This window comes from Eumetopias jubatus, unplaced genomic scaffold (genome assembly GCF_037043125.1).
Source record: "Eumetopias jubatus isolate StellerSeaLion01/CBP00866 unplaced genomic scaffold, mEumJub1_p1.0 scaffold_1, whole genome shotgun sequence".
Lineage (NCBI taxonomy): Eukaryota > Metazoa > Chordata > Mammalia > Carnivora > Otariidae > Eumetopias > Eumetopias jubatus.
Window position 1 is genome coordinate 71,956,635 of NW_028274807.1, and position 17,029 is coordinate 71,973,663.

A 17,029-nucleotide genomic window follows, 5' to 3' on the forward strand; every position below is an offset into this window, starting at 1 on the left:
CGACATGCATGCCTACACAACTCTCACACGTGGTGTCCCTGTCCTCATGGCCAAGCCTTTGCTGGCTCCCTGTGGTTCCTCATTTTCGTAACTCTCACCTGGGCCGCCCTGCTCGTGGCCCCTGGAAGGGCAGCGTGTGTGCTGGCTGTCTCGAGCGGGTCTGCTCATTCCTGCGGTTTCCTCGTGTCCTGTGCAGGTTGTCTTCCATGATGTTGGCGTGCTGACGGACAAGCTCTTCCCGGTGGTGGAGGCCATGCAGAAGCACTTCAGTGCTGGCTCAGGGACCTACTACAGCGACTCCATCTTCTTCCTCTCGGTCGCCATGCATCAGATTATGCCCAAAGGTAACCTGGACGCGCGCCAGTAGCCCTGGTTCAAAGCTGCCAGTGCCCTGAATCAGAGAGAAGAGCTCCACTGAGACACGAGGGAGAGGGTGAGGGGGCCAGCCATGCCCTTTGTGTCACAGCTTTCTGCACAGAGACTCAAGGGCAGGGCCCTGGGGTGCACAGCTGCTGGGCCCCACTCACGAGGACAGTGGAAGTTGTGCAGTGTGGTATCTCCAGACTCAAGCAAGGCATCTGGGCTCTGGGCCTGACTCAGCGCCTGCACACGTTCCCTACCCGCCGCGGGACTCAGTTTGCTCATCTGTAAAGTGGCAGGTTGGGCTAGAGGATCCTCCATCCAAATCTGTGACCCTCTTCTCTCTAGTTTGTTCCTGTACTTATCTGACTTTAAAATATCCAGTCCACATATGAGAAGTGAAAATTCTAACTCAGTTTTCTGAAACTTTGACACACAATCAATCAGAGGCTTTTCTGGGCTTTGGCCCCTCCGGGGCAGAAGAGATTGATTGTCTCGTCTGTGGTAGGTTGGGCTCGTGCGGCAGTGCCAGCAGGTCTGGTCACCCTTGGGTTAGAGCCCTTGGAGGGTTCTTGTTAGTGGGGTGTGCCAGGCTGCTGGCTTCTCTTCCTCCCGGTGGTCCTTGATTGATTCTGGAGCTCTGGATATGCCCGCCAGTTTCTGGCCATGGTGAACCATGACCTGAGCCTCTTAGGGGTGCAGGGGGGAGTTCCGGGGTCTTGGGGTAGCTACGACTTGAACTGTGACTGTTGGGGTTTCAACAGCCAGACCGGGCAGAACCTGATCGCCCAGGGGACAGCTAGGCCTTTTTGTGGTGGTACCTGCTGTTCCAGCCCAGCGGAGCAGAGGTGAAGGAGGGGTCAGGAGCCACTGGTGTCGGAAGGGACCTGTAAGCCGGGAATTGAAGCTGGGTTCCCCTTGGCAGTGTGGTGTCCCTGGACGCCCCAGGAAATTTGAGCCTGCCCACCGTGGCTGTGACTGTCTCCACAAGGCAAGTCCCTGTACCACAGAGGCGTCTGAATGTTCTCTTGCTGGAAGGCAAGGCCCAGGGAGATTTGCTGAGCAGGGAGGGATCAGAAGGAGAGAGGAGGGTGTCGGGGAAGAGCTAGCATTTGTGATTCTTCCCCAGTAGCCAGTGCAGCTCTGTGAGCTCACCGAGTCCTCCCCCCAGCTCTGCACCACCATAGCTGGGGAACTGAGGAGTGGACTTGGCCAGGGTTAGACAGCCATTTAAGTGTCAGGGCTGGGATTTGGGCCCCAGTCGGTCTGACTTGGAGGCCTGCTTCTCTAAACGGCATCTCCTCTGTTGCCTCCAGTGTGCCGTGAGTGGTTCCTCTGGGTACGACCGATGCTGGTGCTGTGGGGGATGCAGATGTAAGGAAGGTGTTCCCGCTGTTCTGAATTCTAGAGGGAGACAGACATGGTGCTAGACCCAGCCCTGCCACCAGCCACTTGCGTGCCTTTGCTGAGCCACTTTGCCTCTCTAGGCCTCAGTTTCCCCACCTAGAAAATGAAAGGAGCCCATCTAGTGAGCTATTTTGGCTTGTATTTGGAAGAGTCCAGGCCTACAGGAATCCCCCTGTGGGTTTCTGCGGTCCCGGGGAGCTGAGGGACGAGGGGTTCTACCTTTATCCTGCTCCTCTCTCCTACCCCTGCCCCCTGCCCAGCAGTCCATCCTGATTGCTGCATAGATGAAGCTTGGGAGCAGGATTCTGTCTGCTCAGAGGATGCCATGATTAAACTAATTTGAAACATCTTGACGAGAGGGGCCTCCAGGGCCTGGTCGGTGCTGTGGTCCTGCATGCGTGATTGGCTCGGCAAAATGCTGTGAGGGAAGGACTGGCGAGGGCCAGCAGGAGATCTGGGAGGAGGCATGGCCGACTTTCCCTTTCCTCCCTCCCTTTCCTCGCCCCTCCCTCAGCAGCTGGTAGGTCACCACCCAGCATGTGCTAAACTCCGGGCCAGGCCAGGCTTCGGGGTGCCCAGAGCGAGGGGCAGTACAGCTCCTTGGGGATGGTGAAGGCACAGAAGCTAGCTGTGCCTCACAGCGCCGGGGAGGGCCAGGCAGATGACGAGACTTAGGGAGCCCCCAGACTGCCGCCCCTCTGCTCTCTGACTTTGCCCTGCCCCGAAGCCTGGCCTTGTCTGGGGGGCAGCGTCTGCAGGGACGAGGCTTTGCTGTGTTTGCAGTAGATCAGATGTCGGTGTCCCTCCAAGTGTGGTTCATGCCCCCGAGGGGCCCGTGATCGGTGGGGAAGGAGCGGAGGTGCCCAAACACCGAATCCTTTCTTGGGTTCTTCAGGCAAACGATAGTGTTGCCGGAGATTCACTTTTACGTCAGCCCAAAGTCCACTTCCTATGAAGAGAGTTACTAGGAGTTACTAAAATCTGATAGTCCTAAAACGAAACGAGCAGTCCTGGAGTTCCTGCGGAGTCTGGGCGTCTCTGCTGAGCAGTCTAGCTGCCGCCCGGCACTTGGCCAGAGCCTTCGGCACATCCTGCGATTTTTGGAAGGATGCTTTGTTTTCAAGCACGCTTAGTGCTGCCTTGAGTTTGTCCTGGCTCTTTATTGCTGCTTTTTTGGTATTCCTTTTTTTTTTTTTTTTTAATCATAGAAACTACTGTTGTTTTGTGCTTTGTTGATGGTTTTGTTCTTGTGTAATGGGTATATTTTTGCTATTTTGGTTATTTGTTTCTTTCACAGAGTTCTACTTCCTCTGGGAAAGTGGAGAAGGGAGTGGGGTGGGTCACAAGTCCTTGGTCCCACCCAGGAAGGCTGGGTCAGAACAGCTCAGGTTCTGCTGAGCTACGCCCCGGGAGGTCCTGTCTGGTGCTTGCCCCAGGCATCCCAGTTAGTTCTCTGTGTGGCCGCCTGTGCTCGCCCTCCCCTCCCGGAGCAGCGGGGCCACCCTTCCGTACCTGAACTACCCTGAAAATATGTTTACTTATTCTATCTTATTTTATTTTAAGATTTTATTTATTTGAGAGGGAGAGGGAGAGCAAGCGTGCGCAAGAGTGGGAGAGAACACAGGCAGGGGCAGAGGAAGAGGGAGAAGCAGGCTCTCCGCTGAGCAGGGAGCCTGATGTGGGGGCTCGATCCCAGGACCCTGGGATCATGACCTGAGCCGAAGGCAGACGCTTAACCGACTGAGCCACCCTGACACTCTATTTACTTATTCTATTTTAAAAGTATATATAAGAATAAAAGAATATCTGAAAACTACATTAAAATAGAAAAAAGTTACCCTTCTACTACTACATAAACACGAATTCCTTCATTATCTTCTAATATTTTCCCAGCATGCAGCTTTTTAAAAACTTAGGCGAAGTCGGAGTTATGTCATAGATTTAAAACATCCTCGGTCTTTCTGTGCATATCAGAATATGAGCTTGAACCTTTAAGCTCAAAGGTTGAAAGAAATGGTGCAAGTAAAGCTGTGTCATGACATATTCCATTAATGGGACTCATCACCATTTTCTGTGTGATCCTCGTCTTTGAAAAATTTTTGAATGGTTCCATTGAGCAGATGAACCTCAGTTCACTTTATCATTTCCCTGTTCTCAGCTACCTGGCACTTTGTGTGTGTGTGTGTGTGTGTGTGTGTTTACAATCATAAATTATACTGTGATTAATATCCACATACATAAAGATAATTTTCTCTAATTAGGATTATTTCCTTATGATAACTCCCCATGGCTGGAGTCACTGGGCCAGAGGTGACCCTTACAAAGCCATCCTGTGTCGCCGCCCCCTGCCCCCGTGTCACCAGCGTGCACATGCGAGGGTCTGCACAATTTTCTCTGCTCACTGCTGTCTGACCTCTCAGGGGGACCTCAGGCAGCCAGCCCCATACGAGGGTCAGCACGGTTCCTGTCTCCCTCGACAGGACAGAAAGCAAGGAGCTGAGGTCAGGGCACTGCTCTGAGTCATAGGGCATGCTGGGCCTCCCGGCCTGGGTTCTGGTGACCTGTCCCATGCTCATCCGGATGGCCAGACCTGCAGCGCCAGCCTCTCACACCCATGTAGCCCCTCAAAGCTTGCAAAACCTGGTTTCCTCTCTCCTTGTCTTGGCTCCTCACTGCAGCCCTGTGGAGAGGGCCCGGCGGGGCTTGGTGGGGGATGGTCAACCTCGTGTGTTTTACTCTGATTGTCCCCCTTGGAGCAGTACCACCTAGACCGTCTTGGCAGAGTGAGGACTGAGGGGCCCTGCCCGCAAAACGTGCTGGCTCTGATTTTGGTCAGAGCCTGTTTTCCTTCCGGTTGCATGCTGGCGGGGTCAGGTGTGGCTGGCTGGCCTGTCCTGCCACTGACATGCAGCCACTGTGCTCCCCACTCACACTCATAGGGCTTTTATCTCCTCCTCCTAGTGGTGTTAGGTTTGTCACCTTTGGAAGCATCTTTATGCAATGGAAAAGAAAACATTTTTTGCCCCACTGGAGTTGGAGGGAGTGAAGAGCAGCCCCTCAGGGACTGCCGACTTCCCTCTTCTGTGTCACGCGGCTCCAAGGAGCTGTTGGCTCCAGCTTAGCAACAGGGCCATAAAAACAGGTGTCACTGAGGCTGAGCCATGATGCCCGGTCCGTGGTTGTGGCATTCTCCCTGCACAGGGAGGACGGTTGCCCAGACAGTCAGCAGTGGGTAAGGCTGCCCAGACGCCCCACGAGTCTCTCTTGGAAGGTTCTCCTGTCCTGGGGTCAACCCTTTGCCAAGGGTCTAGTGTGTGCGTGGTGTGGGGCTGGCCACTCCTCCGTCTCAGAGATGTTTGTCACCTTGCTGCTTTGCGGGCTCATGGCAGAGGCGTGGGTGGCAAGGTCCAGCAGTCAGGGTGGGACATCAAGAAAACCGCAAGGGAGAGGGGCGCCTGGGTGGCTCAGATAGTTAAGTGTCTGCTTTCGGCTCAGGTGATGATCCCAGGTCCTGGGATCAAGCCCCGCATCGGGCTCCCTGCTCAGCAGCGAGTCTGCTTCTCCCTCTCCCTCTGCCCCTCCCCACAGCTCATTCTCTCTCTCTCTCTCTCTCCCTCCCTCCCTCCCTCCCCCTCCCTCTCTCCCCTCCTCCCCCTCCCCCCCTCTACCCCTCCCCACTGCTCATTTTCTCTTTCTCTCAAATAAATAAAATCTTTGAAAAAAAGAAAGAAAACCACAATGGAGAGCCACCACAATGCTGAGAGTCTCACAAGAGGATGACTCCCAGGCATTTGGCACAAAGGACGAGGGCTTCATGGAGGAGGTGGTACTTGAGGTAGGCTTTGAAGGGTGGGCGAAGGGTCATTATTTGAAATGGGTAGTGAGCAGTTGAGGCAGTTGGGAAGTTATGGTGTGTATTTGGGAAAGGACACACTGCCTGTTTTGAATACCATATCAGAGCCCACTTTGGAAAGTAGTGGGAAAGAAGATGGGCGAAGGAGGTTGGCATGTGCCATGGAGGCTTGGATCCCAGGCTGAGGGGCTGGCCCGTGTCCACAGGAGACAGAACTTCTGTGGGCATTTCTGACATGGAGGAACCTGACCAGACTTGTGCTTTTGGAAGGCTGATGTGTCTGAGATGGGGAGTGGATCACTGTGGGAGATAGTGGGGTCCAGCTGCCTACCCTTACTGAGTGTTGGCTGGGCTGGGCATTATGGGTGGGCTGTAAGAGACCCACAGGCGGACTCCCCAGCCTCAAGCAGCAGCTAGTCTGGAGTGCACCCATGTAGGTGTGTGTGTGCACGTGTACCTGTGTGTACCAAGCATATGTACACATGCGGAAGCTGAGCCCTGACAGGCATCCCCAGCCTTTGCACGAGAGCCCAGGGGCCACAGAGGTTGTCACTGGCATTGCACTGGCTGCTGTTAGGACAGTTAGGACCTAACTTGCAGCTTTTAGCAGCTCAGTGGGTCCAGAACAAGAGGAAGTAGTATTATGAGAGTAGGAGGAACAGACAGTCTTCCATTTGGACCTCCAGTTAGGAGGTTGTAAACTCCTGCAAAATCATGCAGATATTCCTGTCACAGTACCCACTTGACTGGTAGTCCTTTGCACTTTAGTGTGAATTAGCGCCATCTAATTGCTTTACTCTGAACACTGAATTGAGATAGATGCTCCAGTGGAATGAGATGAAAAATAGATTTGTTGGATAAATAAATAAGGTTGAGGCAAGGGTGGAAGGAAAGAAAAAAGGGTATTTTGGAGCCTAGTGCACTCCTCAGCCTTTTGGAGATAGGCTCAGGCTTATGTTGACAAACCCCTGAGTCCAGGCAGAAGGAAGTTGGGAGGAGGGAGGCTAACTACCCGATTCAGGCCTTGGTGAGGTCTGAACCCTGGAAGGGTCACAGAAACTCTCTTTTTCTCCTAGACCTCCTGTTCTTGTCCCTGGGCCCTGGAACCCAGACCTGGGCCATAGAGCTAGGCTTTAGCCATACCGTGCCTCCCCTCGGCTTCGATAGACTAGCCTGGGCACTTGACCCTTTTTACTCTGGTTTCTGTTGGGGTGAGGGGGACATAAAAAATTCCAGTTGATTGATTAACTGATGAGTTTTGCACAAAACCAGCTCCGTATGACATAGGTGGTTTATATACCTTGGGCCCTGGTGGAGCGTGGGGGAGCTGCTCACTTGGGTCTGTGTCATCTTTGTTTTGGTTTGCCTCCCTGCGGGTTGAGGAGCGAAGCCTCTCCTGACTCAGCCTGTGGTGGGGATTGGCACCTCCAGGGTCAGGATTCGTGTGGGTGCTGGCCATGAGTTGTGCCGGCAGCACCCATGTCTAGACTTCTCTGTGCGCCTCGGAGGGGTCGGGTGGGGTCATCGGTGGGGTGTGGGGACTGGTCGCTCTGCCTGGCTCTGTTCAGGCCACCCTGAGGAGGGGGCATTTGAGATGAGGAAGAGAGTGTCTCCGCCTGTCTAGGGACAAAGCACCCATCAGTTGCAACCTCTCATCTTTAGAAAGGATGCTCGTGTCCACCTGTAGGGGGCACAGCAGACACTCTGACCCCATTTTTCAGATAAGGGAACGGAGGCATAGAGACGGGGAGAGACTTTCCAGGATCACAGTGCCTGCCTGAGCAAGGACAGGACCTGGGCTCCCTGACTCCCAGCCAGTGCTGTCCACAGTCCACTCTACCAACTCCTGTGTGCACGAGGGCACCCCTATACTTCCCTGGCTTGGGCTAGAGGCTGGTCCAGCTCTGTTGCTCATGTTTCCAGGCTTACCATCCAGACCCAGCCTCTGAGATGGCGTGGGAGGGTTTGCATTTGTGGAAGCTTCTGTTTGCCTGTGAGTCAGTCAACCAAAAGTTGAGGGCCAGCTCTGCCCCTAGCCTTGTGCTGGCATTTTGGGGGGTATGTAGCCCTGTGCCTGGGGCTTGGGGGGGTACCTAGCCCTGTGCCTGGGGCTTTGGGGGAGACCTAGCCCTGTGCCTGGGGGAGACCTAGCCCTGTGCCTGGGGCTTTGGGGGAGACCTAGCCCTGTGCCTGGGGCTTTGGGGGGGACCTAACCCTGTGCCTGGGGCTTGAGGGGGATGTAGCCCTGTGCCTGGGGCTTTGGTGGGGGGGAACCTAACCCTGTGCCTGGGGCTTGAGGGGGACCTAACCCTGTGCCTGGGGCTTGAGGGGGTACCTAACCCCTGTGCCTGGGGCTTGAGGGGGACCTAGCCCTGTGTCTGGGGCTTGAGGGGGACCTAGCCCTGTGCCTGGGGCTTTGGGGGGAACCGAACCCTGTGCCTGGGACTTTGGGGGGACTTAATCCTGTGCCTGGGGCTTTGGGGGGTACCTAACCCCTGTGCCTGGGGCTTTGGGGTGAGCAGAGAATACTCAGTTCCGCCTCAGGTGAGGCCAAGCTGCGTCAAGGTGAGGAGGCAGACAGTTCTGGAGCGGGACAGCAGAGCTTTCGGCTCCGCTGTGAGGAGGGGCTGGTGCACGTGGTGGGGGCATTAGAGCTCAGCTGGCCCACACCATAGCCCTCTCCAGCCTGGCTTTCCTCATCCGTGAACTGGGGGTAACTGGACTCTTTCTTCCTTGCTTCCAGGCTATTATTGTGAGGAGAGGTCAGTGTGGGAAAATATTGAACAGGGATATGTTGACGACGATGACGGTGATGCTTATGACTTCACACAGGTGTTTCTGCGGGTCAGATGCTCCTAAGGCTGTGGTTCCCAGGCTCAGCCATCGAGCCATCGAGGGACCCCTCCGGCTGTCCAGATCATCAGTGCCCCCCACTGGCCAGCAGGAGAAACCCAGTGCCTAATTAGGCGGAGAGGATGGTGCGGGATGGGCTGCGCTGCCCAAAGAGGTGGTCCGGCCAGTTGTCCTGTCAGAAGTGGAGCAGGGCGTCCCGTTGTCCCCGTGCTGTGTGACTGTGCGTCCTGCAGGGACGGGAACACTGAGTTGTGGGGAGCAGGGATTGTCGAAGGTGGTTGAGCAGATCCGTTATCTATCTGTCCAGCCCCCTCACAGTTCTGTGCTGAAGCAGGAATTGAGCAGGCCTGTTTTACAGATGGACAACATGGAGCCTGGAGAAGGGAGGTCATTCCAGCAAAGTCACCTAGTGACTAAAAGATTAGGACCTATGTTGTCCCACGCCACGTCTCTCCCAGCCTCAGTTTCCCCAGCTCATCGAAGCAGGTATCGGTCTCCCTCAGCTGCTCTGTCCTCTCCAGCCAGGTGTCCTCCGAGCGTCCCTGGGGCACATGCTCCTCTGGACACAGAGCAGGAGCGTGCTGGCCTTGTAGGTGGTGTGTGTGTTTGCTTTCTGTGTGTTCCATAGTTTTCTGTTTGGTGTCCACCCTTCCAGATATTTGCACGTGTGTGTGCATGTGTGTGCGTGTCTTCACTCTGAGTTCATAGAGTCCCCTTTGGCCCTTGGCACTTTGGGCCTTTGCATCTTCTCTCCATTGGTCTCACTGGTTTTATCCAAGTGTTGGGTTTTTTACAGAAGTTTTAGATTTATAGAAAAAATTTATGAAGAAAGTACAGAATGTACTCCACACTCAGTGTTCCTCATTATTAACATATTACCTTATTATGGTACATTTGTTATAATTAATAAACCAATATTGATACATTATTACTAACTAAAGCCCATGCTTTATTCAGTTTGCCTTCGTTTTAACCTAATGTCCTTTCCTGTTCCAGGATCCCGTCCAGGATCCCATATTACATTCAGTTGTCATGTCTCCTTAGATGTCCCTTGGCAGTGGAATTTTCTACAGCTTGCCTTATTGTTTTTGATGACCTTGACGGTTTTGAGGAGCACTAGTCGGATATTTTATAGAGTGTCCCTCAGTTGGGATTTGTCTGATGTTTTTCTCATCATTAGACTGGAGTTATGACTTCTTGGGAAGAAGAGCACAGTGGTAAAGTGCCATTTTCACCCCATTGTATCAATGACACATTGCAGCATATCAAGAATATGTGATTTATTACTATTGATGTTGGCCTTGATCTCCTTTGCCGAGCTAGTACTTGTTAGATTTCTCCACTGGAAAGTCACTCTCATTTGCCTCTGCCCATGCTTAAAGACTATGGATGGCCACTTTTCAAAGGGTATGTGTCCATTGCGTGGGCCCCATTCCGCACATCCTGCTGGCGACGTCGGCCTCCTCACAGTGCCAGCCATGGTCTATGGGAGCCCAGAGACTCGGAAAGACTGCTTCACCATTCCAGAGGGGAGGCCCCATTCTACTGTGTTGGTCAAGAGACGATCACGTCCGAGCTTTCCTCAACTTCCAGGCCCAGTGTTTGCAGGGAACACTGAGCCGGGCAGGTCTGAAGCAGGCTGAAAGGGGAGTCAGTACGTCACAGAGAAAAGGAGTTCAGGCTCAGGGTCAGACTGAACTGGGTGCAGATTGCTGCTCTGTGACTCACTGGATTCGCTACCAGAGGAAGTTACTTGAAAGAGGCCATGTGGGACGGTGGTTGGAAACATGGGCCAGGAGCCACTGTGCCTGTGTTCCCAGCAGCACCATCCCTGGCCTGTTGTGTGACTCTGGCCAAGTTACTGAACCTGTCGATGTCTATGGTTTTCTTCTCTATACAATGGAGATAACAGTTCACCTCTCATGGGGTGGTTATGAGCGTTCCGCAGATTAGTATATGTAGCGGGCTTAGAACACTTAGCTTGCCACCTCTCTGGATTTCCGTTTCCCCACCTGTAAAATGGGGAGGGTACAGGACTTGCTTCAGAGGACTGCCGGGACGGTCCCTGTGATAGCCCTTAGCACTGGGCCTGGCCCATGGCGAGTGCCTAGTAGTTGTTGGCTGTTTGGGTGGCAATGAGGAGGCGTGCCTCCAAACACAGCACCAAGGGTGTGAAGCTGGAGTTACTCTCAGGCTCTTAGACCACACACTTTTGCCTTCTGGAAAGAGCTTCTGTATGGGATATGGACATTTTCTGCATGATCCTGGGCAAGGCGTATCACCTCTTGTCTCCCAGGTGAGGAGTGCCAGGTCTGACCTGCCTTCCTCTCTGGGTTACTGTGAGCTGGAAATGGAGTGATGCAGCTGAAAACGTTTCCTCTCGCTCCCCCCACCCCCAACCCCCACCCCCCCGGAAGGCCTTTTCCACTATTTCCCAGAATTGGTGCACCTGAAATCTGCACGTTAGTCCTAGCACATTATTATTACCACTGTAGCCCCATCCTGCTCATGTTTCCCAAGGAGACCTATGTGTGCAGGAAGACCAGGCAAGGGCAAGGTGTTGCAAGTTCCCTGAATATGTAAGATTTTGGGGCCTGAGCCTCCTCTGCCCCAGAGTCACCTTCATGAAGCCCAGCGACGCTTGCTGTCGTAGAAAAGAATGACAAAGCTGGCTGGTTTGGAATCAGGGGTGGACTCCGACCTCCTGGCATTGTGGGTGCCATCATCCCGAGGGTCCTTATTTCAGCAGTCTTTTGCTGGGCCCTTGTGGTCCTGAGGCTGGAGGCAGACAACTGGACTCTTTGGAGGACAGTCTTGGGTCCACTTTGGACCAGTGGCACTGGACAGGAAAGGCTGATGTGGAACTCGGGTAATTCATGTGCAGGTGCAGCTTGCCCGGGTTCGCAGGCCTGTGTGAGAAAGAATGGATGCAGGGCCAAAAAGCCTGCAGGCTGGGACCAAGCCAGAATGGGGACATCCAGGCTGGCAGCTCTCCATTTGTTCATTGATTCATTCATTCATACTTTGAAATGCTGAGGTCGGTGTACAAACTTCAGAGAAAACCCTTTAAAATTGCATTGTTTTTTCTTAAGTGATATCTGGCAAATGTAGTAAAAGCCATATTCAGTTCGGATTTCTTTGTTCTGTACTCTTTGTATTTTTACTTACTACCATGGGAGGTCTTTAATGCTCTGTACTCTTCTTACACGGCAGTTTCTAAAGTAGAGAAGTCTGGCTTGTGGAACTTCATAATTTTGTTCAGTTCAAAACCAAATCGGAAATCTCTAATCAATGTCTAGTTATCCATCATCGAGGCAGACATGCATCTAATGGGGAGGGTCCTGTACGGGGAGGTTTATGCATGTTAGAACCTGGGGTTTGGAGGAGGAAGAAGAGAGAGGATTTTGGCCTCTTTTCTACGCCTACCCCCATCAGCCTCAATATCAGGAGAAAGCGGAAACAAGGACCCCTAAACTCATTGATACTGTTTTAAATGGTTTTTCAGTCTCTGAAATCCTTAATCTGAAAAGTGCTGGCCAGCACATGCCCGTACCCACAGTTAGTTCTGTGGCCTCTGCTTACTTCAGGGGTAAAGTGGCCTGAAGACAGATGAGGCGGTTTAGTGTAGACACAGGGTCAGCCACTCTGGGAGTGAGTTCTTGCTCTGCCCCTTGCTATCCTAGCGTTTGGATGTAGGGGAGAGGGAGAGCTCCCTGATTCCTCCCCAGAGGAGGGCAAAACAGAATCTGATTCCAGGACCCTTTTTACTAGTGGACATGGTCCCTGTGTAAAAGGTCACATATATGAGTGGAGTCTTTCTTTCTCTGTGGAGTTTTCTTCCCACTCTTGAGGCAGGAGAAGTGAGATGAGACAGGGCTACCTCAGCAGGATGGGGTTGGGGAGACCCCTCATGCTTCCTTCAGTGGGAGGAGAGCGAGGTCCTACTGAGACTTTGGGCCTCAGCCATATTCTCCAAGCCTGGCTTGCCAGAGAATTCTCCATCACACCCAGCTAATGATAAAGCGGTCCTTGACTCCCCGATGTGCTGTTGCTCCTGCTGTCTATCCATGTCTCAGAAACCTCCTCAGGAGTAGGGGTCCCTGGGCTATCTCTGAGTTCTCGGGCCAGAAGGACACCTAGTCCAGGCAGTAACTTGTTTGAGGTGCTGATGCTTTGTTTAGAGGATGGGGATAATGATTGTGCATACATGGTAGGGTTGTGACAAAGGCTGGTGGAGACTGTGCGTGAAGCGTCATAATGCCTCAGCACATACAGTGTCCGAGCTTTTCCTCTTGGAGGTGCGTGTCAGCAAACCCCAAATCTCTAAGTACTGAAGTAAAAAAAAGTGTAGCTTGCTTCAACGCAGCATTGCTCAAATACAACTTACTACCGAACACCTTTTGAGGAATACCCATTCACGTTCTGAGACAGGGCAGTTTCACAGAACTCACTTTCGGAAGTGCTGCCCTCAAATAAGGGTAATAATGAAACATCCGTGTGGCTCTCTCTGCTGGGGCAGGCGCCTGAAGCCTCAGCCTGCAGGGAGAGGCCCATCCTGTCAGTGTTCCCTCGTTTCCCTGCAGCATGGCCAATGGGACGTGTCATCACGTATGGCATTTTAATTAGTCACTGCTTCGTTGCTTAGACCATGACTCCCTCCCTAAGTGTCATACCCGATGTATGCCTCAGACTCCGAAGGATTAAGGAGACCCCGGGGACAGAGTTGTTTAGAAGGAGGGAGATTTAGGTCTGGTGCCCCTCTGCAAGCGGGGCACCCTCATGGCATTGACAAACTGGAGTGTTTCAGAGGAGGTGACCCAGAGGGCGGCTGAAGGATCTTGAAATCAACCCTTGAAGGAACCGGGCCTCCACACCAGAGAAGACTTGCCATTTTCTGAAGGGCTATCCTGGAGAGAGGAAGCAGGCCTGTTCTGTGTGGCCCCAAAAGGCAACACCAGGTATAGCTGACTAGAAGTTCTAACTGAGTCACCACCTCTCCCATGTAAGCCCATGGGCAAGGCTCTTTCCCACCCAGATGGTAGGTCCTCACCTAAAGACTGAGGGATTGGATAAAGATCCAGCATGCAAACTGGCCACCTCGGGCCATGGACTGTAATCTGGCCATTTTATCATTGTTCCAGGGGCTTTCGGTGGGAGTATTACCTGGGGGCTGTCTGTCCCAGGCTCATAGACTTTGGCTCCATGTCTGTCTGTTGCTTGTGACGCCCGCTGGGCCTGAGGGCCCCCCGAAAGCTGTGAGGTCAGCTCAGCAAACATCAAGCTCTACTTTGTTCACTTGCCTGCAGCTGCGCCAGCTTCTGCCTAGACCGCCCTCCCTCTGGACATCCCCAGGGCCTGCTCCCTTGCCTCCTTCAGATCTTTGTCCACATGCCACCTCGTCAGGGAGGCATCCCTGACCATCCCGTGTAAAATTACACTGCTTTCCTCTAGAGTGCCCATGTCCTGCTTTATTTTTCTTCATAGCCCTTATCACTATCTGCTAGAGAACGTAGTTTACTTTTTTTTTTTTAAGATTTTATTTATTTGACGGAGAGACACAGTGAGAGAGGGAACACAAGCAGGGGGAGTGGGAGAGGGAGAAGCAGGCTTCCCGCTGAGCAGGGAGCCTGATGCGGGGCTCGGATCCCAGGACCCTGGGATCATGACCTGAGCCGAAGGCAGATGCCCAACGACTGAGCCACCCAGGCGCCCCTACTTTTTCTTTTGATTATCTCTTTCCTCCACCCAAATGTAGGCTCCACGAGGGCAGGACATTTTTACACATTTTGTTCACTGTTGCCCAGTGCCTAGAAAATGTCAGGCACATAGGCATTCCATAAATATTTGTCAAGTGAATTAAATGAGTGAATTTTTCTCGGGCTTGTATCTTGAACGAGTCTGTTTTGTGGGTGACCTCAGTATGCCAGAGCCTTAGAGTTTTTACTTAAGCCCATTTCAGACCACTTGGGGATGAAATCCAGCAGCTTCCAATAAATTGCATAGAACGTCGTTGTTTCTTGTGGGTTAGTCACCACTAAGAGCTTGAACTTTCTGGACAACTGTTTCTTGATGGGTCCCCAGAGCCTTGAGGAGACACAGCAGATGCTGATTTCCTGGTATATCAGGAGTTCTTGCGTGGAAGAAAGCAAAAGGAGAAACAGATATCCAGGAACTTGCCTGAGTGAAAACATCTGAGCAAATACTGAACAAAGGTTATAAACATGTGTCCAGTGATTTTAGTAAAAACTATTCTCTGGCAGCTTCCATGGAGCAAATTTGAGGCATTTGAGTCCCCTTATTCTGAAGAGGGACAGCCGAGCAGATCTGTCATAAAGTGCTAAAAATAGTAATGTGATGTAGACCACTTTCTACTGATGCCAGAAGCTCGTTGTAAGCTGATGAAAATAGTTGCCAAGCTGATTTTGAATGGTAATATCTTCCATTTTAGTCTCCTTTATTAGATTCTGTCTTTTTAAAATCTTTTCAAGATCCTCTTTGAAATTCTTGGCTACCAGGCAAAGGCACGAGCCAGTGTTTATTGTTATCAGGAGCTTTTACTTTAGGCATCTCGTCACCTGTGAAGGGTTGGCTGTTCCCCCACCACAGGCAGGGCACTGGGGTGGGTGCTGCTGCCTTGCCCTTGTGGAACTCACCTTCTGGTTTGGGGGAGAGCCCACGCGGGAGGACATTCACAGAGCCAGGGGTCAGGGTCTGCGGCCCTGGGCCTTGGGTTAAGGGAGATTGTGTGGGGTTTTTTGCATGGAGAATAGATCAGATACCACCAGTCCCGTCAGAATTCAGAGGGCAAGCCTCATTGAGGAGGATGAGGCAGGTTTGTGCCAGCCTTGAAAGCTGAGGAGTTGAGGGTTGGGGAGGAAAAAGGCATCATCTGCCACAGCAGGAAATCAGTGTTCTGAGCGAGGGGCGTGCTGGGCAGCCTGGGTCTCAGCCTGGGCAGAGGCCTCTTCAGTGGTGTGAGATCCCAAATCCCTCAGTCCAGTGTGCTGGACGAGCACCTCTGGGGTTGGCATGAGGTGTGCCTCTTCTCTTTGTCCTACCTTTGTGCAGGGCCCCCTGGCGGGAGAGTACTCCATCTCTCGACTCAAGCCACGCCCATACCTGCTGATGACCAGGGCCTTGTTGGTTAACCATCTTGGATGGAGTCTTGGGCCTGCTCTTCCTTTCTTTTCTCCACCCACTTCTCCAGGCTTCTGGAGATCCTTTGGGGAAGGTTCCTGGCTATGTGTGAGCCTCCAGAGGGAGAGCTGCAGGGATTGGTGTCTTACTCCTCTCGTCTGGCCTGTTTCTCCCCTTCGGCATCATTTCTTGCTGCTCTGCACATCCATCCTGTGCTCCAGCCAAAGTGGCTGCCTTACATTGTTCTTGGTCAAATGCACACTCTGCTTTCCGACCTCCTGGGCTCACTCAGTGCTGCCTTTGGCCTGGAAGGCCTCCTCCAAACACCTGATCACAGGGCCCCCAGAGGGCAGGCTCTGCAAGCATGCAGAGTGTCAGCAGGGTGGCTTCCGCCCGGTCCTTTGGGGGTGTGAAAACCCCATGTGAGAGTCCTAAGTCAGGCATGTGACGTGATAGAAACCGTAACTTTTTATAAAATCTGAAAGGCTTTGAGGGTGGTGGCTGAGGATGATTCCCATCAGGTGTGGATACAGACTCTCAGCAGCCAAGTGATTCCGCCAAGTGACTAGACTCAGCCCAGAGGCTGTGGTGTTCTGAGGACAGAAGGCTGTTTCAGGAGCTGTTCGTCTCCAGGGGGGCTATCACAGGCCTCCATACCTTCAGCCTCTGCTTGTCCACTTCTCTCCCTTGTACCAGCTTCCTGCCTTGCTTCAGGACTGACTCCTTAACCAGGCTTGCCCGGTTCCTGCCCTAATCTCACTCACATCTGAGGCTCTGGGACATAACTGCTCCCTGCGAGGTGAGTGGGCCTGTGGGATGCAGTGGTTCATGGTTTCCCTTCTGCGTTGAACTGGGGTAGTCAGATACAATATTGATTTTTTTTTTTAAAGCATCATCTATCACGTAATAAGTCTTGTCCGTTAGAGTCATTAGTCACAGAGCTGTGAAGCTTGGGGAGCTCACAGTGCCTGGGACAGCAGCAAGCTTCTGACTGGGGTGGCTCACCTCAAGTGACCTCCCTCTGGCAAGCCTTCTGGTCCTGACTGGCTGTAACTTCTAGATGCCCTCCTTCCTTACTCTTCCTCCATCCCTCCTCTTCTTTCCTGTCTCCTTCCCTTAGGAGAAAATGAGGCTCTTTCCAGTCCACACAAGGAAAGGGATTATTATGGGAGGGCTGGGAGCGAGAGGCTCGAAACCTGGGGCAGCCCCGGGGACCTGTCAGTTTTGGTGATTCTTTCTCTTTCCCTCTCTCTAATGGTATCTTTGTTTCTGTCTGCACTTCTCCATTTTTTTTTCTCCACCTGCTTTTTAAAAATGTGCTTTTTTCTGTTCACACAGAACTGAAGCTTGCATGGGGCTTTGGTTTGTTCTGACTTCCCCATATCAGGCAGCATGTCTTGGTATTTTCCATTTCAGATC

At 52.6% G+C, this 17,029-nt stretch overlaps 1 protein-coding gene across 1 annotated transcript in view; it reads left to right on the forward strand.

Moving 5' to 3' along the window:
* XXYLT1 (xyloside xylosyltransferase 1) overlaps positions 1-17,029 on the forward strand; it is a 163,401-nt gene that overhangs the window by 29,743 nt on the left and 116,629 nt on the right. The window contains exon 2 of the mRNA XM_028100816.2: positions 197-344. Coding sequence (XP_027956617.1) covers positions 197-344 — 148 coding nt within the window. The remainder of the gene's footprint in view (positions 1-196; positions 345-17,029) is intronic.